Source organism: Anser anser, assembly GCF_964211835.1.
Source record: "Anser anser genome assembly, chromosome: 1".
NCBI lineage: Eukaryota > Metazoa > Chordata > Aves > Anseriformes > Anatidae > Anser > Anser anser.
Genome location: NC_139720.1, coordinates 166,930,146 through 166,955,822, shown reverse-complemented (window position 1 = coordinate 166,955,822; position 25,677 = coordinate 166,930,146). Strand labels below are relative to the sequence as shown.

General features: G+C 42.6%; 1 protein-coding gene across 8 annotated transcripts in view; it reads right to left on the bottom strand.

The window, feature by feature from the left end:
* Positions 1-25,278, bottom strand: part of MYCBP2 (MYC binding protein 2) — a 197,523-nt gene extending 172,245 nt beyond the window's left edge. For all 8 annotated transcript variants that reach the window (XM_083820540.1, XM_083820544.1, XM_083820543.1 and 5 more), the window contains exon 1: positions 24,617-25,278. In XM_083820540.1, the coding sequence (XP_083676666.1) occupies positions 24,617-24,882 (266 nt within the window). In that variant the 5' untranslated portion in view covers positions 24,883-25,278. The remainder of the gene's footprint in view (positions 1-24,616) is intronic.
* Between the last annotated feature and the right edge of the window lie 399 nt (positions 25,279-25,677).

Below are 25,677 nucleotides of genomic sequence, written 5' to 3'. Positions count from 1 at the left end.
TTTTATTTCCATCCCTTCACACTACAGCTCCAGCTAACACATGCTCCTCTAATCCTCTTCTGCCCACACCTCATTCCTATCACATTTTCTCCTCTATTTTATTATCCAATGAAAAACAAACAAACAAACCTTCAAAAAAGACACCGAAGTATAAAAGACACCATACACACATAGACATTTGTCACCACCTCCAAGAAAATTCTGCTTGAGATGTATGCGTTTTAACCTACTCTATGTTTCTCTATTCTGTTCAGACTACAAGCCCTCTGCAAAAAAGGCAGATGTTATCTGTGCAGCATACAGCTCATTCTAGACTGGACTTTAAGCAGCAGGTACTAACATTCTTCTGTGCCACTCAAACATTACTCAAATGGTTTACAGTTCAGATTAGTTGGAAAAATAAAACTGTGGAATCTGAAAATCACAAGTAGTAAGAAGTTTCAATTTCAGGGAACAAGTTGGAAAGAGACTGAGAACCAGGGTGATCTAGTATTTTATTTGGACAACTTTGTTCTGAACGATAGTGTTGAGGGACTAGAAACATACTGCTTACAACTCTCTCCTATACAGTGTTCAGACTTCAAGAGGATACACGTCTTGTGGTCCAGCAGTCAACAGCTAGAAACTGAAGTTTGATTGACACTCACCAGTCACAAAACAAGCTCAAAGAAACCCTGCAAAGAGTATCCCAGAAAAGCTGCCCACTAGAAATTTCATCACCTTTCCCACCTTCATCTGTTAACACTCAGAGGGTGGCACATACTTCTTCAAGATACTTCCTGCAAAAATAAATCACTTCCCCACTTTTCTTATAAATTTTGAGTCTTGTATATAAAAAGGAACAACTACCATCATCCTGGAGTTAAGAGAGGCAATTCAGTTGAGGGGGGGAAAAATACAGTATGTTAAAGCTTATGAAGAGAACCTAGACGACCTCCAAAGGTCCCTTCAACAGTAAAGGATCAATATATAAGAGTCTGCCCAACATGTTTAAGAGGAAGGAAGGAGTAGTAACAATCCACATAATCTCTGATGTCTGAATTTCTACAACCACCCTCCATAGTCTGTTTCACTATTTAGTTATACTGGACAAGTTCTTCTTCCTTATTACAGTTTAATGCAATAAATTCTTATTCTGTTGTCAAACATAAAGAACACTGTAGTCCCTTCTGTTCTGTAGTCACTCAGTCTTCTCTGGACCAAATACCCTCTTATAAAACTTTTATCCTAAATTCACGTGTAAAAGTCCGGATTTATTGTGGACTCTCTTAGTCCATACCAAATGTAAACCACACTGACTAAAACTAAGACAATACTTATTTATTCACTGTTGAGCAGAGGAGGAAGAATTGCCTCATATGCCTCCAAGGTCACACTTAACTGTATTCTAGGTATTACCTGGCCAGCTTCACACAACCCACCATAACTTGAAAACCTTTTTCCTGCAAGCCTCCAAACTGAGCTTGCATTACTCTTTACCTAGTTGTACTTTTAATTGTGCCTTTTAGTACAGTACAACTGCACAGTACAATTTGCACTTACCAGAGCCAACTTCAAGAGGGGTTTTCTTTTTATTCTTTTTTTTTTTAAAAAAAAAAAAAGGACAGTAACTCAACTTGCCAAGACATTTCAAATTTAATCCTGCCTGCCAAAATCCTTGTAAAGTCTCCAAATTTGCTATAGTCTACAAACATTACAAGCATTTTTTCCTTTCCATTTTGTAAATATTTCACAGGAGCTGTCCCTATTTTGGTGCCTATTTTTCTCATTGTGTGTATTTATCAATAAACACCTCAAAATGAAACCTCCTTTTTCTCCTCTCTAAGACTGGGCTCGTCTCCAAAGTGACAAAACCCTTGTCATTTTAAGGACTAATTTCATTTGTCAATAATACCTAGATAATGTTTTCTTCAGTTAGCGAGTGGAAAAGATCAGCAATGGGCTTACTTCCTCTTTCAGAGTTTAAATGGTGGTGCTGTGATCTCCTCCTACATTCACATATCAACTATTACAGATGCTGCAAATATAAGCTTTTCCTAGTCACTCCACTACTGCAGTCATTATTTTCTGCAAGTTTTAGGCTTAAATAAAGTTTTGCATGCAAACTACTTGAGTATAGAAAAGCCATACTGAAAATCCACATTTCTCTTCCTCATTTTCTTCTCTTAAAACAAAATCTCAAGGATACTGAAATTCAAACATTTTTTTCAGGAAGTATACTTTCACCTTGTATCCAGAAGAAACTTCAGAACTAGTAAGCAATTAATCATTAAAAACAAATAAGCAAACAAAAACACCCATCAACACTAACTTTATAAACATTTCTATATTCATATCACCCATTTATAATTTACCTGCATGTAACAAAGACATACACGATATTCACAGCTCTACAGTTACATGCCATTATGACAGGAGGTTTAATACTGAGATAGGAAAGATAATATGTGGTCAAGTATTTTCATGAAAAATAACATTAAGCAGATTATGAGTCATTTCCAGTTCAAAACCACAAGCATTAATTATCTGCCTGTTTCTTCTACTGGCTGAAGATTAACAACACCTGATATGGCTTGGTTCGGTTGGATTTTCTAGCTAAATTATTAATTAAATTTTGGTTCACAATTGTAAATTGCTGTAAACCGTCATGTGCAAAGGTCCTAAAACTCTCTGCTGACAGTCTAATTCCAGTGACAAAAGGCCTTTAACTTTCAAGCCAGCTATTGATACTGTTTATCAGTATCACACACAAACCAAACTTTGATTATCAGCAAGACTTAGGCAGGTTTTCTGTAAACTGTTTAGCATTTGAGACTAAATTACTAATTTTGATTTAGACCACAAAGGAAATCAAATGAGTAAAGAACATGAGGAGACCTTGACAGTAAAATGTTTGCGGCAAAGAATGCATGAGTGGTGCTATTACAGCTTTTAGAGAAAAATCCACTGAAAATAACAGCAAAGATGTAAAATCACACAGATGTTCAACTCTCAATGTTCAGCTCTCAAATATTTAGCAATTGTCTCAAACCAAAAAGGAAAAAAAAGGCGACAACTGATTGCTGGGCTTTTAAATGACACAACTGCAACTTCCATTCAGCTTTGTGGCATCTCTAGTGGAAGGAAGTAACAGCATGTTTAGCTCATCTGGTTTCAAATCAGAAGCAGCATTAGCTAGCGTTTGCAATATTTGCTGCATTGCTAGGGGGATGCTCCTCGATTGCCTCAAAACCATTGATCTTACTCTGGAAAACCTGAGGAAATGCAAACAGAACACTTCCCCCAAGGCTTAATAGTCCTGATGTGATTCATGAACTTAAAACTTCTGTTCCTTCTCAAATTTGTTTTGTGTGCTGCGTGTTATTTACCTCAAGTTCTACCCAGCAAACTGTCAGGGTGGTACTGGATTTGCAGGAAGTCTAAACGCCTTTGTGATTCTCTTTTTTAAATAAACATATTACAACATCTGATTGTCATAGCTTTTTCAAAGACTTATCTTTACAGTCACCCAACAGCACACAGAAGCACCACTACTCCTAAGTCACCGCCAGAGAGCTAAAATACTACAGACTTACTTGTAAGAGAGATGAGGAAGAGAAGATTATTTTGAGTAAACCAAGTTGCATCAATATAAAATGACTGCCTGGAAAATGCAATGACTTCATTACTCCCTTCTTTTAGTTTCTGGGAGGTTTTAATTTATACCTCAAAAGATGTTGCAAACACAGTAATTTTCACATTTCTACCATTTAGTTTGATGATTTTCCTTTATCTTCTCACATCCAAACTTCACCAGAACATCTATCATAGTTGTTGCATAATGCAAGTGAATTGTCCTTGTCCTTTTCATGATCTAGACAGGAGATGAAATAGTTCACACTGTTCTCGATGACTCTCAAAGCCAGTTGAGAAATTAACAGTTAGGATTAGAGCAGACCAATATGACAGTATTTTGGGTGTCAGATACACACAGCCTGAACAGGAAAAAGTTGATGAGGCCTGCAAGAAACCTCACAGGCCTTGATCCTTATGGGGGATGTCAACCATCCCAATATCAGCTGGAAGGACAACACAACAGGGCACAAGCAATGCAGTAGGTTTCTGGAGTGCCTGGGTGGTAATTTCATGACACAGATGATTGAGGAGTCAACGAGGAAAGGCACGCTGCTGGACTTGGCATTTAAACAAGGAAGAGCCAGTTGGGTGCATTAAGGTTGGGGGCAGCCATGGCTGCATTAACACCGAGACAGTGGAGTTCAGAGTCCTGAGACACAGGAGCAACGCAAAAGCAGAATTACAACCCTAGACTTCAGAAGAGCAGACTTTAGCCTGTTCAGAGATTTACTCTGAAGAATCTCATGGGAGTACGGTCTCCTAGAGAAAGGTGTGCAGGAGAGTTCATTTTCAATTTCCAAGCTCAAAAGCAGCCTGTTCACACATGCAGGTAGTCAAGCACATGTGATGTGAGGCCTACATGGATGAACAATTAGCCCCTGACAAAATTCAAGCATAAAAAGGAAGCACAAGAAGCACACAAGAGGTTGAAGCAGTGTCAAGTCACCCAGGAGGAATACAGAGACACTGCCTGAGCGTTCAGGGATGGGTGTATAAAAGCCAATGCCCACCTGAAGTTGAATCTGGCATGGGATATGAAGGACAAAAAGGACAAGTAACTAAAGGAATACTAGCGAAAACGTGAGCTCAATGCTGAACAAGGTAAGGACCAGGTCACTTTGACCACCCCGTCTTTAATGATAAGACTAGAACAGCAATCACATGCTACTGAGACCAGAGGGAAAGTACGGATGACTTACCCTCAGTGGAGGAGCATCAGGTTAATGAACATTTAAATAAAGTGGACATACACACGTCAACAGGACTTGACAGAATGTGCCTGCAAGTACTGAGGGAGCTAGTTGCTGATACTACAATGCCACTCTTAATAATTTTTGAAAGGTCGTAGCAATTGGCATAGGTTCCTGAGGACCTGAAGAAAACAAACGTTCCTCCTGTCTTCACAGGTAAGATGGAGGACCTGGAGAAGTACAGGTTTGTCAGCTTCATCACCTAGAAAGGTGATTGAGCAAATAATCCTTGAAATGAACATACAAAGGACAAGAAAGTGACACCAGTCAGCTTGGATTTACTAAGAGGAAATCATGCTTGACCAAACTTTCATTCTAAACAAAAAGGCTGGCTTGGCAGGTAACAGGAGAGCAATGGATATTGTTTATCTCAACATTGGTAAGGCTTTTGACACTGTCAGTCACAACATCCCCACATACAAACTGTGGAAGTACAATCTAGATAAATGTGGACTGAAAACTGGCCAAATGGCTGGGGTCACAGGGTTGTGAATAATAGGACAGAGTCCAGCTTCAAGCCAGTCTACAGATAACAGAAAATCTGGAGGAGTGGTCGATACACAAGATGGTTATGCCACCATTCAGAGGGACCTCAACAGGCTGAAGAAATGGGACAATAGGAATGTCATCACGTTTAACAAAGTCCTGCATCTGGGGAGGAATAACCTCGTGCACCTGTACACACTATCAGTCAACTGACTGGAAATTAGCTTTACAGAAAAAGACTACTTTATGCAGAAATGTGGGACTAGACAGTCTGCAGAAGTCCCTTCCAAATTCAACCATACTGTGATCCTCAGTGTTTACATACTGAAGTAAAATTTGACTGCTCTGTAACTTTGCTTCTACATTATGGAAGGAGTACATTTTTTCTAGTCCTGAGTTTAGCATTTTCCTGGTACCTTGCTATGTTTCTGATTATGCTTCCAAGTAGAGACATACTGAGCTTTTCATCTGTTCACCATCTGGATCAGCAAACACAGCAAATTTAGACATACAAGCAGACTTCTATGGGAATTAGCATAATGAAAACTGCAGTACTATGCAAAGCTAACAAGAAAACAAGGGATGAAAAGCATACCACCACACCTAAAATATACGCTTATATTAAGACAAGCCAATCACTTGAATCAATACACACAGTATCTTGGATATAACCAATACCTGTGGGTATTGTAAATGCATGACAAAAAACATGCTTACATGCAACATCAATAGCTGCTCTGTGCAGATGGATCAATTGAAAAGAAAATGGATCCTGGAAAAGAGAAGACTGAAGGGAAAGCTCATTAATGTATATAAATATCTGAGAGGAGGGTGTTGAGAGGATGCAGCCGGTCTCTTTTCAGTTGTGCCCAGCGACAGGACAAGAGGCAACAGGCACAAACTGAAGCACAGGAGGTTCTGGCTGAATATGAGAGGGCACTTCTTCACTGTGAGGGTGACAGAGCACTGGAACAGGTTGCCCAGAGAGGCTGGGGAGTCTCTTTCTCTGGAGGTATTCAAAACCCGCCTGGATGCCATCCTGCGCAATGTGCTCTAGATCATCCTGCTCGGCAGGGGGGTTGGACTAGATTATCTTCAGAGATCCCTTCCAACCTCGGCCATTCTGTGATTCTGTAATGTGGACAGTGTGTACCCGACCTTTAACAACACTTTTTCAAACTTCAAATGTACAGACAATCTAGAACATAATTTGACAAGTGGAAAATAGTCTAGAATCATTAAAAGGAGTGTCTAGGAAGGAACCAAAAAGGTTATTTTTTCCATTCCCTGGTCCAGCAGAGGAAGTCAAATTCCACTTCATTCCTGTACTGGGCCTGGCTGGGATGTAGTTAATTTTCTCCACAGCAGTTCATAAGGCGCTATGCTTTAGATTTGGAACCAAAACAATGCTGATAACACACTGATGTTAGCTGAACATTGTATTGGGATTACGTGGCAAGGTAGCAGGGTGGCTGCAGGGCTGGCCTCTGTGAGTACAGCCCAGCAGCTGCCCCATGTCAGATCAGAGCCAGTTCCAGACAGCTACAAAAGGGACCTGCAGCTGGCCAGAGCTGAGCCAGGGAGTGATGCTGGGAGAGCAGCTTTATGAAAGGGGAAGGAAAAAAAACTGCTATTCAACAGCAGCTGAGAGAGTGAGTAGTGAGAACCAGCCCTGCAGACCCCAAGGTCAGTGCAGCAGGAGGTGCTCCAGGCACACAGCAGCAGTTCCCCTGCGGCCTGTGGAGAGGCCCCTGGTGGAGCAGGCTGTCCCCCTGCAGCCCATGGGTCCCACACGGAGCAGATCTCCACGCTGCAGCCCGTGGAGGAGCCCCCGGTGGAGCAGGTGGATGTGGCCTGGAGGAGGCTGAAGCTTGCGGAGAGCCTACACAGGAGCAAGTTCTTGGCCAGAACTGCAGCCCATGGGAAGCTCATGTAGGATCAATTCAGAAAGGGCAGCACCCACGAGACGGACCCCATGCGGGAACAGGAGAAGAGAATAACCATGAGTGAACAGCAGAGACAAAGTGTTATGGACTGACTGTATCCCCCATTCAGTTCAGGAGGAGGAAGCAGAAGATGGACTGGTGTTGGTGGTGTTTTCAGTTTGCTTTTAGTTCTCACTGCTCTCTAGTGTTACCAACTGGCAATAATCACATTAATATTCCCTATGTTGAGTCTGTTCTACCTGTGACGCTAATTAGTGAGTGAGCTCCCTGTCCTTCCTTCATCCCACAAGCTTTTCCATTCTATTTTGTCCCCCTGTTCTGTTGAGGAGGGGGAGTGAGACAGCAGCTGTGTGATGTTTAGCTACTGACTGGGATTAAACCACAAGAAATCTGCAGCTGAACTGCGTTTGTGCAGCATCAAGGCCTTTCCAGCTTCTCAGTCTGCATGCCCGACCTCCCACTGAATAGATCAGGGGGTGCACAAGAGATCGGTGGGGACACAACCAGGCAGCTGACCCCAACTAACTGAAGGGTGTTCCATGCCTTATAGCAACATTTTTAGCAGCAAAAAAAGGGAAAATAAGGCGTTTATGGAGGTTAGCTATCTTTTGCTCAGTAACTGGATGAACATGGGTCAACCTGTGGAGTAGTGAGGCATTGCCTTTGCATCACTTTTTTTTCTTTCTCTCTTCTTCCACTTTTCCTTCAATAATTAGCCAATTATGTCAAAACTCAAGTTGTGTTTTTTTGTTTTGTTTTGGTTTTGTTTGTTTGTTTGTTTTTTTTTTTTTACTTTTACTCTCCATTTCTTGTTGCTCCATTCCCCTGGAGGTAGGGGAACAAGCAAGTGGCTGCATGTTGCTTAGCTCCCTTCCAAGGTTAACCCAGAACAACTCTTGACAAGTGTTTTCCCTATGAAGTTATTAAATACTGCCAATACTATTGATCATGCTGTCATCATGTCTGGTAATCCTACTAGAAAGGTCTTTGTGAGGCCTTAATCAAGCTCTTTGTGAGGTCTTTATCTCCCTTATGACAATTTAATGTGTTTTTTTTTTTTAACTTCTTCGTGGTAGAAAAAAGTTTATTTTCCTCTTTTTCCATGACCAGCCTGAATTTATTTCAATTCTCAGGAGAAATAAGAGTCTTCTGCCAATTAAACAGTCTCAGTTCCTTCAGCTTAAACCACAGATTGTTTACATCACTGACACGAATTTCTTTGTCTTACAGTCATACCTAGCTTTTCAGGAAAAGGGACAATGAAACCCCCCAATCTTCAGCTACAAACAAAAGGCCAAGAATTACTTCAGGTTTCCTACAGAAAAGAATCTGTCATGCACTTTGAAAACAAAAACAAAACCACTCCAACAGCATGACAACTTCACTCCATAATTTTATATAATGTGTAGAAGCTATCATGAAGAACTTTTACCTTAGCTTTCATTCACTTTGGTTTTACATTTGTTCATATTGGTTGTTTTCCCTTAGAGCTAAACATATATTGAGGTTATCATCTTCAGTAATACTTGCAATCTTTCTCAACTTTGCATCACCTACAAACTTTTTCATCTCCAAACTCAATCCTCTCTCTGAAAACACGGCTGCCGAGATGGAGCAGTTCAGGACCTAGGACAGATCCAGATGCACAACCGCTGCTGCTCCAGGCATCGGGCTGTCTGGCAGCAGGCCGGTGGGCAGCATGTAGCCACAGTGGGCGTCTCAACAGGTATAAACGCACTTTGCATTCGAACAGGAGCAGCCAAATTAGCAGCTGGAAGACAACACAAAAATATTCAACTAGAGGAAGGCTACAGTCCAGCCAGAGTAGATGGGGGCAACACTAGCTTTTCTTATTTGCATCTGTTTGAAGTTCAGTGTGTTTCCCAGAGCAGACCCAAGGCTAGATGTAGAGATCTCTATACTCCTAGCTGATCTACAACAACAAGATATTCTGGGCTTGCTTCAGCTCATAGCAAGCTAAGTTGAAGGTCAGGCTGGGTCCATACCCAGAGCTGGATCCAAACTTAACTATCATCTGACTTAAAATAAGTTTAACACTTAAAATTATTTGGGGGAAGTACTAATTTTCTTCCATAATTTTCGAAAAATAATTTTAGATAACTGTTAATAGTGACCAAGTATTGTTTCCCAGTGTCCTGGTTACAGATAGATAATTTTCTTCACTGTAGCTGTTATGGTGTTGTGTTTGGATTTAGGAGAAAAGTATTGTTAATAACACACTGATGTTTTAGCTGTTGCACAGCAGTGCTTACACAGAGCCAAGGACTTTCCAGCTCCTCACAATGCCCTGCCAGTGAGCAGGCGGGGGGTGCTCCAGGAGCTGGGAGGGGATAGAACCAGGACAGCTGGCCCAGGCTGGCCATGGTGGCATGCTCAGCAATAAAACTGAGGGGAGTTAGCTGGGGGTCTGCTCAGGAACTGGCTGGGCATTGGTCAGCTGGTGGTGAGCAATTGCATTGTGCATCACTTGTTTTGTGTATTTTTTGTTTTTTGTATTCTCCCCCACACACACCTTTTCTAGTAGACTGCCCTTATCTCAACCCACGAGTTTTACTTTTTTTTATCAGTTCTCTCCCCCATCCCACTGAGGGGGGCAGGTGGAGCGAACAGCTGTGTGGTGCTGAGCTGCCTGCTGGGTTAAACCACAACACCCAGACAGGGCTCATCATATATCCACTTTGTCTAACTTACCACCTTGATTTATAAAAGATTTTTTTTCAGTACTTTCAGAAATGTAGTCTAGCTCAATGTAGTACATCGAGTCTTTTTTCATCCATTTTTTATTCAGGGACTTTTTATCAATCTGCTTTGTATCAGTTTTTTGAACCTCATACATCTATGAAGTCTCCAAGATAATTCCTAATAGCTCTGACATTGTCTCAGCCTGTTGCCAGTTTTTCCAACCAACATACAGAGGAATTTCATCAGGTTTGTGAAAACACCAAGCTACTCTCTAGCCTGTTAGTCCTCTATTCTTGCCTTCATCACTGATTGCAATTGTTTTAACGTATCATGAGGCACTACTGTCTTTTCTACTGGATCTGCATCAGTTTTCAATCATGTAGAAAAAAATCAGTACTCTTCTGATGAACTACAATGATGTGTATTTTGTGCTTTTTCTTTATCTTCTAAATAATTTATCTGATACATGATCACACAGATGAAGGGTAGAGCCATTACAGAGAGACATTAAAGCAACCGCAGCCTCTGCTGGGCTTCGCTATCTCCCATGCCATTTACTCCACCCTCCGAAGTGCTCCAAAACAGCTGTTAATTTGTAATCCAGTTTCAAGTTTGATCTTAACATCAAATAGCATAACGGAGAACCACAGCTGATAAATACTAGTGTGCCTGTCAGCAAGACACTTACTACTCACTGTCTTTTTGCTATGGAAGTTCAACTATTAAGGGCTTCAAAATATTGGAAAGGGAACACTAAAGAAAAAAGGGTTATCAAGGCTGAAGAGCTCAAAATTGTGGGACCGTATTTCTTCCTTTATTGCAAGAAGTTACTTGCTTTTTATTTTTATTTTTTATAGGGCATAGACCATTGCTGTTAACAACCGATAAACATCCGTCAAATATAAAACCAAAGGAAGGGTGGGAGGGAAGTCAATAAAATGTTGGGACAAACCAGAAATTGCTCACGTGACAGAGCTGATGATACGAAATAGTACAATTGGATCTTGTTACCACGCACCTCTTCCTACAGGAATGTTAGGACAACTGTGTAGCTTTTATTTAAAACTGCATCTGTTATTACCTTTTCAGTTCCCCTCTTATTCCCTCTACTTCCCTTGAATTACGGCATGGAGGTCCAATACATGTTTACAGTAACATGACCACCATGGCTCGAGCACAGCTCTGCTGCAAGACTGTTCAACACCCCTTGGGTTTGTTCCCTGGGACACCTCCTGTCAGAAGACAACAGGTAAGCCTCTTATAAATGTTTTCTCATCCTGGGCTACTTTCCTAAGAATTACCATATCACAAGCTCATGTAGGTTAGAAGGGAGATAACTTTGCTGGACAGTAACCAAGCACTGGCACAGGTGACCCAGAGAGCTTGTGGAGTCTCCTTCCTTGGAGACCTTCAAAAGCCACCTGGATATAGTCCTGGGCAACCTGCTCTGGGTGTCCCTGCTAGAGCAGGAGGCTGGACCACATAGGCTCCAGAGGTCCCTGCCAGCCTCAACCATGCTGTGGTTCTAGGAACCGCCCTGCTCTGGCACAGTCAGCTAGAGATGGTTGCCCAGGACCATATACAGTTGGGTTCTGAATATTTTCAAGGAAGGAGACTCCACAACTTCTACGGGCAACCTGTTCCGGTGCTTGGCCACCCTCACAGTTTAAAAAAAAAAAAAAAAAAGAGTGTTTCCCTGTGTTCAGATTGAATTCCATGATTTTTGTGTCCATCGTCTCTTGTCCTGTCAGTGACCACTACCGAGAAGAGCCTAGCTAACTCTTCTTCATTCCCTCCCACCAGGTATTTACACACATGGACAGGACTGCACTTGAGCCTTCTCTTCTCCAGGCAGACAGTCCCAGCTCTCTCAGCCTTTCCTCACAGGAGAAGTGCTCCAGTCTCTTCAGCATCTGTGTGGCCCTTTGGTGGACTCTCTCCAGTAGCTCCATGTCTGTCCTGTACTGAGGAGACAAACTCAGTTCTCCAGATGCAGCCTCACCTGAGCTGAGCAGGGAGGATCGCCTCCCCTCGACCTGCCGGCAACACTTCCTAACCCAGCCCAGAAGGCTATCTGCCTTCTCTGCCACAGGGGCACATTACTGGCTCAGAGTCAGCTTGTTGTCCACCTAGCACCCCAAACTACTTCTCTGCAGAGCTGCTTTGCAGCTGGCCAGCCCCCCAGCACCTACTAGTGCCTGTGGATACTCCTCCCCAGATGCAGGATTGTACGTTTCCCTTTGCTGATCTCGATGAGACTCCTCTCAGCCCCATTCTCCAGCCTGTCCTGGTCCCTCTAAATGGCAGCACAACCACGTGGTGTATGAGCCGCCAGTCCTGGTTTTGTTCTCTGGCAAATCTGCTGAGGGTGCACTCTGTCTCAACATCCAGGTCATTAACGAGGATGCTAAACAGTATTGGTACCAGTATCAACCCCTGTGGTACACTATTAGAGGCCTTCCTCTGTGTCACTTGTGTCACTGATCGCGAGCCTCCGGACTCACAGCCCGCTTATTTAACACACAGTTTGTCAGCCTGTCTACATGGATGTCATGGGACACAGTGTCCAAAGCCTTACTGAAGGAAAGGTAAAGAGTATCACTGCTTTCTCTGCCCTGAAGGTATCTGTAGATGTTGTTGAAAAACACTGGGAGTACTATTACTTTCCATCGTGGGCTGCAGATGTTTTAAGGAACTCACCGGTGAGAATCACTGGAGAAGGAAACCACTCAGCTTGAGTGACAGATCTCAAAACAAAACTAGAGAGTACAATCAATCCTTTCCCAAAATAATAAAAGCTTGATTTTTTTTTTGATTGTTGATAAAAAAATATTATCTTCAGATCACTTCAAATATTGATAAGCATTACTAGCATTACTATCTTCATGTGGTACTTCTGAGATCTAATGTTTGAGGAACTCCACTACTTTTTACTAAAGTGAGCAATAGCTCAACAGTCATTCTAACAGCCACGTGTATGTCCCCCAAACCATTACCAGTTTCTGTACTATCTTCTTTGCATTATTAAAAAAGCATTCTGATGTATATTTTCACCATGCCAATATAAAAGGCAAGTCAGAGCTTAAGCAGTTTATCTACAAATGGAAAAATCATCAAAAATCTAGCCACTTCAATCTGTAAATCAGGGCAAGGAATATCAACTTCAATCCAATTAAAATAGGAGAAAAACAGAAGCAAGCTAGTAGGACAGGCTAAACTGGGCTTCTAAAGGATCTGAAGAGAAAAGGTTTAAAAAATCAAAAAAGGAGTCTGATGGATTTGGGAGAACACTGCATGAGGAAGAATACAGAGCTAAGCAGAAGCTACAGGTAAGTTAAGACATCAAACGTCTGGAATAGGGCTAAGGCTAACAGCCATGTTACTACAGTCTGGGACTCTTTCCTGCACACTGGTACAGAAAAAGAAAGAAAAATTATTACTTTCTCAGTTGGGAATTTAATGTGCTGCTGTTTGTGAGCAGAAATTGCACATCGTTTTAATCATGACGACTTAGTTTCATAACTCAGAGCAATTTATCAAGTTTATGACATAACATTATATTATTATTACTATTACATGAATTTTTAAAACAATTAGCATCCTTTTTCCTCGAAAATCTAATTTTTGGAGGCTTACGGATGCAGGTTATTCAGCCTGCTGGAATATCCTTTTTAAACCTTTAAACCAACTATACAAGTGAAACAGATCTGATTTTAATTTAACCATGACAGAACAGCAGAACTGCAAAACAGTATCTAGAAATTTCCCTTTTACAAATAAAATGTTTATGATATATTTATGCTGTTTTAGTAGCACAGAGAACGCACAAGGAAGCACACCTACAAAGTATTCTCTGCACAAAGAGAATGCTTTCTCAACACAATCACTCACAGGTATAGTTTCTGTTCTGTAATTACCTGATTTTTCATGAATTAGCTGAAACATTATCCATGAAATTAGATCTGCAAGAATACATGTAAGTAAAGTATTCTACTTCTAGTTTTTCAGTGTGAAGGAAAGTATCTCTCACCTCTACAGACAGCTTTAGGGCTATTTTTTTTTTTGCTTAGGTAAAAATAAAAAAGTCTTTCTGCCATAGCAAAAACAGTATCAGAACCTCTGGCCACTTTCCTATCCAAATGCGACCACCAAAACAAAAGCATGTACAAAGCTTTTTTCTTTTTTTTTTTTTAAATCATATCAGCAGAATTTTAATTTAGAGAATCAGCTCCATGAAATTAAGGAAGAACTTTACTTAAAGAGAGCACACTTTAAGAAAAAGCACACTACAGCTGTTAACGACAGTACTAAATCCTTAGACAGAGGGACTACTATTAGAAAGAAACAAATAAATACTGCACCATCTTCACTGGACAGCGCAAGCTGCAACCACCTAGTGCACACTACTGAAAACTTACCGTTCTCCAAATGGTCAACACTCTATATTCTACTATATTCTAGTGATAAAATGGGATAGAGAGTTTGAAGAGAAAGGGGATAGAATACTTTGAGAAAAATCAAGATATGAGAGATGAAGCTGTGATAATAAAAACAGGAGAATACGGTATTTAAGATCAAGTTCATCTCAATGTAATGCAAAAGACCGGCCACAGATCTGTATAAAGACAATCATTGGATTGGATGTGTATAAAGACAAACATAAAGGCTCAGCAACAGAAAAGATGGGTGATGTTATCAACAAGACAGAGAATGCTGGAGAAGTGAAACAAAGAGTTCAGGGTTTGACCTTGTTAAGGCTCAAACTCTTAGCTAGGTATTTTTCCAAATTGACAGAGCCCATGATCAAAACAACCTAAATCCTATGACACTGCAGCACAAGTTATAGAAGACACTTCCAATTATTTAGATTTGTAGACCTATAAAAATTTTCAGTAGTGGTTTGAATCATTCTAATGAATTTAAAATTACTAACAATGGGCTTATTTTTTTTCACCTTATCTTACTTCCACTTTCATAGAATCTATGAAGTGTTTTCCAGGAGTTCACAAACCACAGCTGAAAAAACATTACCTTAAACGATTATGCTTGGGAACATGAATCAAGTAAAATCAAGGGAAAAAAATGAAAAATAAGGAATGGCACAAATCTGGAGCGCTTTGGTTAGATTAATGTGGGGACAAGGTAGCTGAACTTCTGTTTCTTGTCTAGGCTGTGCAACTAGTACAGGTTTAGACTTATTAAATTATTAAGAAAAATACCCACAGTTTTCTTACATTAAAGTTGTGATAGATAGATCACATGCAAAGAAAGAAATATTGTACGGTTATAACGATAAAAACTTAGTCCCACACATTCATCAGTCTGAAGGAAGGTACTGAGCTATGATATGCTATTTACTAAGAAATATTGGTTGCTAAGAAAAAAATGAAGCATACATTTAAACATATAAAAACCATGTATCTTAGTGTAGCCATTTAGAACACAAGTAGCCCACTCTCCTGTGCCAATTTCTAGTTCTCATCTTTTGGAGTGGTACAGTGGTAGGAATTGACTGTGAAAGATTACTTAGCAAGAGTATATTTAAAATATAAAAGCTTTAATTAATTCTAAGACTATTATTCCAACCAGCATCTCAGTCTGAAGCACTGTTTATGGCAAGCAAGGTAAGAAAGAGAAATGCAACCATGTTTTCGAGAGATGCTGTAAGGAGTCCAGTTTCCAAAGTAAACGGAGGACACAAAACAGTTTGTAGGAAATGGTTCAGTACAGAAGACTTACTGATATGTTATTTGTGCTCTCTATAAACGCATCAGTAGTCATATCAAGAGAAGAATTTACTACAGCATCCTCAAGATACCATGGCCAAGAAGAAGAGCATAATATGGCAGGGGATGGGGCAGGGAGTGGAAGAGGTGTGAAAGAAAAAAAATAAAAATAAAAAAATCCTCATACAGTGGAAGCACAAATTCAACATCAAGCTCTCACGAAGCAGAAAGCCCATTCAACCCATTTAACACAGCCAGCAGCAGGGGATGGTAACTTCTTATATTACTCCAGCTCCAGCCTAACTTTAACTGCTTCTGTTTGTCACTTAACAGACCACCAGTCTGCCAGAGTAGCTAGCATAACTGGAATCGAAACATTAACTGGCATTCCCTCACAGTTTAAAAACAAAACAGCAACAAAAACACAAAAGAACCCCCACCACAAACTAGCATTGAAAGAAAAAAAGAGACTGGAACACATAAACAGATGGTCTCGAATCAGTAGGTGGAAGAATCCCTGGGACATGCAGATTAGTCTGAAGATTGCTGAGAACAAAATATCCGACTTGATATTAAATTGCCATCAGAACTCATGCGTCTTTAAAAAATGGAAGTCCAATCCCAATTAAGCAAAATTAGCCCTAATTATTCCTTTAACCATGAAGCTGTGGCCCATCTTGAAATAAATTAGAAAAAAATCAGTTGCTGGTTAAAATATTAAGGAAATGAAGTAAACCACAAATGTTGCAAATCTAATATGCTATTTTTTCTCATCCTGTCCTACTTAGAAGTTGTATTATTTTTATGTTTGGGTATTAAAATTCCAAATTCTTGTGAACTTCAGCAGAATATTCAGGCAATGTTTGCTGGTTTCAAGTGGAAGAAATTTCACGTAACATGAACTTAATGTAACAGAGTTGACAACTACAAGCATAAAGCTAATAATTGAGTCAGAGGTCTTGCTGCAGTTGAGGATTTTGCCACTGTGTAGATACCAACACCTACAATCACATTCACACAAATATTCTCATCAATAATCCACAAGCTGACGTTCAGAAAGGATAAACTATTTTAGAAACACAGTATTTTGGAGCACACTGGGTAGCCAAGATCCTCAAAGTTAGCAGCAGTAACAAGAGATCACCAAACATCAAGGATCAATCTACCAAGAAAGGAAAATGACATAGGGCCTTACCTACGCTTAGTGTCTATAAGAATCCTGAAGCTGAAACAGAAGAGCCAATAATGGGAAAAAGAGGCAGCAATCTGCTGTCATAATTTTCTGGAAAGATGCTTCCTGACACAATTACGATATAAACACTAAGAAGCCTTAACCAATAATGATCAAAATATTACTGCTAAATTGGTACATTCCCAATACAAATGATTTGGTAACAAACTGACATGTTCTGCACATAATTGTTTTCCTTCTCCGCTGGTCCACACTCCCAATGTCCCTAAATAGCAGCTCACACAGTAGCTGCTGATACTTGACACGCACTCATACAAACACACTCTCAGAGGTACAAAACCTAGTTTCACAGGGCTTTTTTTGTAACTTCTGTTCAGCTCCAGCACGGCCTGCAATTGAACTTGTGACAGAAAAACAAGACGTTCCACACAGTATTATTTTGTACTCCAAAATAAATAGAAGAACCACACAGTGTGATTCTATCACATGCACTAGTGCCTTTCCAAATTACGTACGCTCCTCCTTCATAAGAAATAGAAGGACGCGTGACTACAAAGACAAAGGTCTCCTGTAGCATCACTAGACATCTAATGAGGTTTCCACATCCATTTTGGCAAAATGGAAATTCCTTTCTAGCAATCCACAGAAACAGAATATTCCCCTCATGGATTCCATTTTTAATAATTTTTCAAACCAGAGAAAGAGAGAATTCACGTTGTCCTTTTAAAGGTGCTTAGAAATTTTAGTCTATTTGCCAGTGCTTTCACCCTCATTTTATCAACTTGACTTCTTAATAATTTTGCAATCAGACAGGTTACTTGCTTCTTTCCCATTCCATTTTCTATGCCAACACTGAAGAAACACAAACCACATTAGACTAAGCACCTACTATAGCATCTCTAAAACAAAAAACATCTGTAAAACAACTTCCATTATCACAATATATGTGAAAAAGATATATAAAATACATGGCTTTAGTTTAACAACAAGTTAATCCCAACTAACTAAAAGCAGAATAAATCATATAGTCATAGAAATCCTGAGTTGGAAGGGACCCACAAGGATCATTGAGTCTAGCTCTTGGTTGCACACAGGACTACCCAAAAAGCAGACCATGTGTCTGAGGGCGTTGTCCAGACGCTTCTTGAACTCCAGCAGGCTTGGTGCCATGCTCACTGCCCTGAGGAGCCTGTCCCAGTGCCCGACCACCCTCTGGGTGCAGAACCTTTCCCTAACCCCCAGCCTGACCCTCCCCTGTCCCAGCTCCATGCCGTTCCCTCGGGTCCTGTCGCTGTCCCCAGAGAGCAGAGCTCAGCGCCTGCCCCTCCGCTCCCCTCGTGAGGGAGCTGCAGGCCGCCGTGAGGCCTCCCCTCAGCCTGCTCTGCTCGGGGCTGAACACACCAAGGGGCCTCAGCTGCTCCTCACACATCTTGCCCTCTAGGCACTTCACAAGCTTTGTAGCCCTCCTTCGGATGCTAATAGTTTTATGTTCCTCTTACATCATGGCACCCAAAACCACGCACACAGCACTCAAGGTGAGGCTGCACTAGCACAGAGCAGATCGGGACCATCACTTTCCTTGACCAGCTAGCAACACCCATCTGTGCTTGATGCAACCCAGGGCATGCTTGGCTCTTCTGGCTGCTAGGGCGCACTGTTGGCTCACGTTCAACTTGACATCAATCAGAACAGCAGATCCCTTTCTGCAGGGCTGCTCTCCAGCCTCACATCCCCCAGTCTGTATGTATAGCCAGGGTTGCACCATCCCAGGTGCAGAATCCAGCACTTGCTCTTGTTAAACTTCATATCGTTAGTGATTTGCCCAGCCCCCTGATTTGTCCAGATCTCTCTGCAAGGCCTCTCCACCCTAGAAGGAGCTAACAGCTCCTCATAAATCAGTGTCATCTGCAAACTTACTTAATATGTACTTGAGTCCTGCATCCAAGTCATTTATGAAAACATGGAAGAGAATTGGCCCTAAAATGGAGCCCTGTGGAACTCCACTAGGGACTGCTGCCAGCCTGATGTAACTCCATTTACTATAACACTTTGAGCCTGGCCTGTCAGCCAATTAATCGTTCACCCATCACATTACGTATTTATCTAGCTGTATGCTGGACATTTTGTCCAGAAGGACACTGAGAAACAGTACTGAAAGCTTTTCTGAAATACAAAAATATTGTATCAGCTGGATTCCCTTGGTCACCTAGGTAGGTGGTTACCTTGTCATAAAAGGAAACTGAGTTTGTTAAACAGGACTTTCCCCTCATGAACCTGTACCGGCTGTGTCCAAAGACTGTGTTGTGTTTCAGACATTTGCCAATAACTCCCTGAATAATCTTCTCCATAACTTTACCAGGCACTGAAGTGAGACTGACAGGCCTGTAATTACCAGGATCTTCTTTCTTGACCCTCTTGAAAACTGGGACAGCATTTGCCAGCTTTGAGTTGATTGGGAACTCCCTACAGTGGCCAACAGCATCTCTGTAGTCCTCCCATGTCACCCAACCTCACTTTCAGTGTCCATACTTTCTTTTTCCTCCCGATCTGTAGAAGGATCAGGATCTCTCTTTTTCTCGTGATTTCCTGCTCAGCCTCTGTCCTGCCTCCTCGACTTCCAAGATATTCAAACTGCCTGTTCCTGTGCTCCTAAGAGGTGGTACCCAAAAAGTGAACAACATTGAAGGACCCCAGTGCCTTCAAAAGCAGTTTCCCAGGGGCCCTTACTATCTAGTTCCCTGAGTAACCTGAAGTCTGCTCTCCCCATATCCAGGGTTGAAAATAAAGCATTAAAGCACTGCTATATTGCAGCTAAAATGTAAGATTCAGCAGCGCATAAATTTTCTAATAAAATAAAGTTTTAAGTTTACATACGGACTTGCTTCAACTTTCTTTTCGGTAAAATGACATTTACAAAACATAAGAATTGAAAAACAGAGAAGCAAATCTTTTTACAGGAGTAAAGCGGGAAAAGAATACTTAATTCTTCACAAAAAAAACCCACACCACTAATCATTTTATTGGTCTCTATGTATACTAACCTTACTTTTACAAACAAATGAATACTTCCAAGCTTTTTGCAATTATAGTTTAATCAAACAAAAACAAAACAAAAAGAAGTATCAAGTCCCAAACAGAAAGCAGCTTATAGCTTTTATAAAGACTTTAGATCTTAGGAAATTTAGGCTTTCTGGTATACCAACTACCACATCTACACAAACTTCATGTATCTAAATATAATAAACATGGTTTCTACACATGCTTTAATAACTTAGCACGAAGGTGAATTATTTCAATAGCATTTCTCCAATAAAATTTTGAAAAATATATATTTATAAAGTATAAATTTAAAGTACTCCACAGCCAAATACGTGTTGCATTTTGAGCATAAGGGGCATATGGGAAGACTTAGGGGCATAAGGGAAGACTTCAGACTTTCACTTAACTGTGAAAGGCCTAAACAACGAACTAGTGATCCATTTGCTCCAAAGGATGTATAGTTTACCACTATGAGTGCAGATGAGCTGGCCTACCTCCCCAAGTTTCTTTATCGTCCAGTGGAAAGAATCATCACGAAACAAAAGACATTGGCTGCCTCTTCTTCAGTCAAAATGGTTGGAGAAACACCCATCTGATTTCTGGTCAATAGCACAAATCTTACACTCCAGCAATAACCGAAATTTTCCTTGGTCTCAAGGCAAGCTGCTTCACATCATTAGATTTGTTTTTTTTTCTTCCCAGATCACAAATACAATTTTTTCTGTGTGGGAACTAATATAAAAGAGGCAACTCTAGCAAGGAAGTAATGGACAAAAAAAGGTAATCCAGAAAAATCAGCTGTATTTTTAAGTTCCTAATGCTTCCACATTAATTGATAGGTTGTTTCTAGCAACTATGTAAAGAACAAATTAACAATCTGATAAGCTCAGCAGGATGACTCACTTTAGTAAGAAGCATAAAGAGCATATTCAATATTATTACTTGTTATTATTCAATAAATACTGCTGCATTTCTGACACCTAACATTACTAGAGAAATCCAGACACAGTCCTTATAAGTAATTGAAAATGCATATGGGATCAAAGAAGAACCTATTCGGAAACTGTTCTTGGATCTATCTGCCTGATGTTACTTTCACAATTGCTGAGTTTACACTCTTCAGGAAAAAAAAAATCTATCTTTTTGGTAAAGATCAATTGATAGCTGCAAACCAGATGGGAAAACACTCAGATGTGAGTGTGAAATTACTATCATTTCAGAATATATTGTCACTATAATATTAAAAACTCACATTAGTCAAAATTATTCAGTAAACATCTGCATTACAAGACAGGCCACACAAAAGCCACTACAAATTCATTTCTATCTGTATATGACAGAAGATTTCAAAGAACACAATAAACCTACCTGATATTCTTCTAGTATATGTACACAAGTAAAAGAAAAGCAAAGGGTCTGACAGTCTAGGGAAAGCCCTGAGATACACAAGAATTAGTAGCAGCAATTCAGTTGGATAGAGGTGTTTGTTAGGATTAAATTCCAAGTGATATATCAGAAAAAAAAAAACTATATATTTGAAGACAGCAAAACGTGAAAATCAGAAATACCTTTAAAGTGCCCTATTTTGTAAATACAAAGTTTCAGGAGTGAAAACACTTAAGAACTTCCATTATTCTCAGTAACAGAGAGCAGACTTGGAGTTTCATCCACTCAGAAGCCATGTATGAGTGGGTTCATGTTCTAATAACATGAAACATTTACTTGTCCCCTGAAGAGGCTCCTACTTGCGTTTTACAGACCCTCATGGCCATATCAGCCATAATGCCGTTAACGATCACCTTCATATATTTTGGTAGCCACAAAGCACAAACTACAGATTAAACATACTCAGAGTAGATTCATCTTCCAAACCAATCTTGATTTGACATGCAAATTTCCCACTGCTCTGCACTGTAACAGATTCTTAAAGTTGTCAGCTGACCAAAGATGGCTGTACATTAAATTACAGGATTAGATACTTTATTTCTGCTCCCTTTCATAAAATTATTAGCCTGGCGCTGGTGGCAAAAGCAGCAGCCTCTCTCCTCCCACCTCTCTGTGCAAAGATTTCTGTGCAACCTTCCCCTCACGCTGTCACAAGCATGGGTACAATCGCAAGGTGAGCCAGATCGGGGAATTAGGCTGGATTACAACAAACCATTTTTGCCAAGTTAATTTTAACCCAGCATGAGTCTCTAATCTGTTACTGCAAGAGACTATATAAATAATTATGTAAACATGGTGCGGGCAACAAGCATAGCAACCAAACCATCTTCTTTGGCGACCAAAGTTTTTGTAACACTACGGCCAGCATTACAGGAGGATATGCAAAACACTGCTAGCGCCGTTTCAAAGCCAATTACTCCATCCTACTCACCACGTGATATTCATTGTTTTCAGGTGACAGCTAGCACAAACACCTTGCAAATGTGAAATTAATCTTACGTGCAACTTTTAAACATTCTTCACAATGCCTCATTTCCTCTTCTGTGCACAAGCATTCTAATACAGCTCTCTAGTTCTTCATAAACATTTAAGTCAGTGTTTGGAATAAAAGGGTTCAATGAGGCATTGATCACACTATTAAGTGCAGAGCACAATTTTGCAGACATGAAGCAAGAATTCCATGTCAACATATCGCAAGCAGGTTGTACTATCACCCTTCAAAGCAGAGAGCCTTAGAGCACAGGAAAATGTTACTAATGTCTCACAATTTCTTTTTAAAGACCACCAGGTAGCTGAAATTCTCAAATCTTAAACTGGAACGTTTTGACATTGCTATGGAAAAGGGTGGAGATGATGAGCAGTGCGTTGGCTGCCATCAGTCTGATACAAGAGATGTTAGGGGTCAGTATCAAGAGATGGTGAGCAACACCTGGTTATTAAACATTAAACCTCTTAAAATTCCTGCTATCCAGACTGACTGTATTCACCATAATTAATTAGCTGGCATTCACCTGCCTAATACCTTAACACAATCTGTTTCCCCTGTACAGAGGATTCTGGCTTCTGTGATTTACTGCAAGATAATAAAACGTAGCCAAGACAAGTGACTAACTCTAGTCTTCAAAACTGAAGATACACAGCAACTTTTGAATGTCATCATTTATCTTTTAATTGTCATTCTCATAGTAACCTGTTAGTTGGAAACAGGCTCAAAATGAATGCAATTTATATCTTGGAGTCAAAATTAATACATTAAGAATGTATTAAAAATATTGAAATTTACACCCACTTAAAGCTAGTATTTTCTACAACAATAAGTAGAACAGATACCAGTTGAATTATGCTGAAACCAAAAACCATTGAGGACAAAAGCTCAAAACTACAGCTTTAAATAGTACAGGCATGTCAAGGTAAAAATTCAGATTAAGAACAATCAGATTAAGATTAAGAACAATCACATCTGATTAAAGCTTAACATAGATTTCTTCACGTTTAGCACTTGCAGTCCCAGGATTAAATGCTCAAAAGTTGGAAAAAAAGACGTAAAGGAAAAAGGCATGAGTGCTGGGCTAAGGAAAGAAAGGAAACAAGGGTAAGAAAACTTACAGGTACTATGTATATATATAAATACTATACATATACATGTATATACATACTTCATTATAAATATATATAGTGCGTATATATATACGCAGTATGCATACATAATATATACACGCATATATGTTATATACACACATATAAAAATATATATATATGTAAAAAGGTATAGCTTCCCTGTCATACGATCTGAAGAGAACTCAGAAACTGCAAAGATGTCAAATGCCAGTGTTAGAGAGCACACGTTCCTGGCACTTGCCAAGAGCACATTGGGAAGATTACGTTATTCTTTAAGTTTCTTACACTATTACACACTCCCATACACAGCCTTTTGTGGGGGAAGTGACCCCTGCTGTTCAAGTCGGGCAGAAAACCAAACAAAACCCAGAAAACACCCAAGGATGCCAAGCACCTCGTGCTGTGCAGCCATTTACCAACTCAACACCGACTGAAGGGTCTTCCTTCCTGCCGCCAGGCCACCCCCACCGCGCCTTATCACGGCTCACGGCCCCGTTTCCGTGCCATCCACGACCCCAACCACCTCCAGAGGGGCACAGCGGGGAGCACCGGGGCAGCAGCAGGAGGGTGCCCATGCCAGCACCACCCCTCGCCCCCCTCCCGTAAGGCAGCCGCCTCCTCCTCCTCCTCCTCCTCCTCCTCCTCCTCCTCCTCCTCCGGGCCCCGGCGGCGCCCCATTTCTTCTCCCTCATCTTTCCGCGGGCAGCGACGTCCGAAACGAACAAAAAAATAGGATGGTGAAAGGCTGCTCTGACACACGGCCCCGCCGGCAGGACGGGCAGGTGCCGCGCGAGGCTGGCAGCCCGTGGGCTGGTTCAGCCCGTGACAGCCGCACGGCCAGCCCCGGCGGGGTCCCGTTATCCCGTACCGGCCCCGGGTTGCAGCACGGGGCCGAGCCATCGCCCTGCTGCCGGGCGGCCCGGGGCTCGGATCGCCCCCGTTGGCGAAAAGGGCGTCATCTCGCCCCAAACCTCGCTGGGGGAGGGGAGGCGGGCACAGGTAGCCGTGCCCCGGCCTCGGGGAGGGGGGGGGGGGGGGGAGCGGCGGAGCCCCGCGCCCGGTGATGGGCGCAGGGCCGGGATGGGCGCTCGTTACCTGCCCGGGTGGCTCCCCAGCTCCCGGTCGCTCAGCGCCGCCGTGTAAATCTTCCGGTATCTGTCGGCCAGGGCCTTCCCCGAGAGCAGCAGCTGGTAGCGGCCCCGGCAGCCCACCGACGGCGGCGCCAGGGCGCCCAGCCCGCCGGCCGAGCCCTCCTCGGGCCCCATGGGCGCGGAGCCGCCCGAGAGGAAGAAGAAGCCGCCCTCGGCCCCGGTGCAGGCGGCGGCTCCCGCAGAGGAGGCGGCGGCGGCGGCAGCGCTCATCCCCCTCCCCGCCCGCCCCCTGGTGGCTGCGCTGCCTCCCGGCCGGGCGCGGGCACGGACACGGCCGCAGGCGGCTCCCGCTGCCTTCACCGCCGGGGCCCGGCCATGGCGAGGCCGCCAAAGCCGCCCCGCGGGCTGCTCATCCGCCGGGGACGGGGCTGCGGGGACGCCGCCGCTCCTCCCCTCGGCGGCGGAGGGGAGCCAAACGCCCGCCCGAGCTCCGGCCGGGACCGTGCACCTCGGGGCCGGCGCCGGCCCGGCCGCCCGCTTCGCTTCCTCCTCCCGCTGCCGGGGGGCGGAGGCCGGCGGCCGCCGCTTCCCCTCCGGAGTTTCTCCTCCGCGCCGCCGCCCTCGCCGCGCAGCCGCCCCGGCCCCACCTCCGCCTCCCTCCTTCCCTGCCGGGGCCGGGCCGGGCGCATGCGCGGCTCGGCGCCGCCCGTTCCTTCCCCCCCTCCATTACGGCGCCGAGCCGCCGGCCCTCAGAGGCCTCGGGGCTCCCCCGCGGAGCCCCAGCCCCGCTCCCGCCCCTTCTATACGGAGGGAAAGGTCGTTTGGAGTCAGCCCCCGGTCCCCCGAGGGGAGGGTCGCCGCCATCCCCCCTCAGGCACCGTGGTGGCCAGAGCAACAGTGGCGGCTGAGCCGTGAGGTGGCAGCGCCCCGCCGCCCGGGGCTGTGCTCTGTAACGCTGTCACGAGCAGCAGTGCCCTCTCCACGCAGAAACACGGCCCCCGAAATGGGGTTGCCACGTTGGGCCTAGGTTTCCTCAGATGTTCCTCACAGGCCCCACGATGCTTC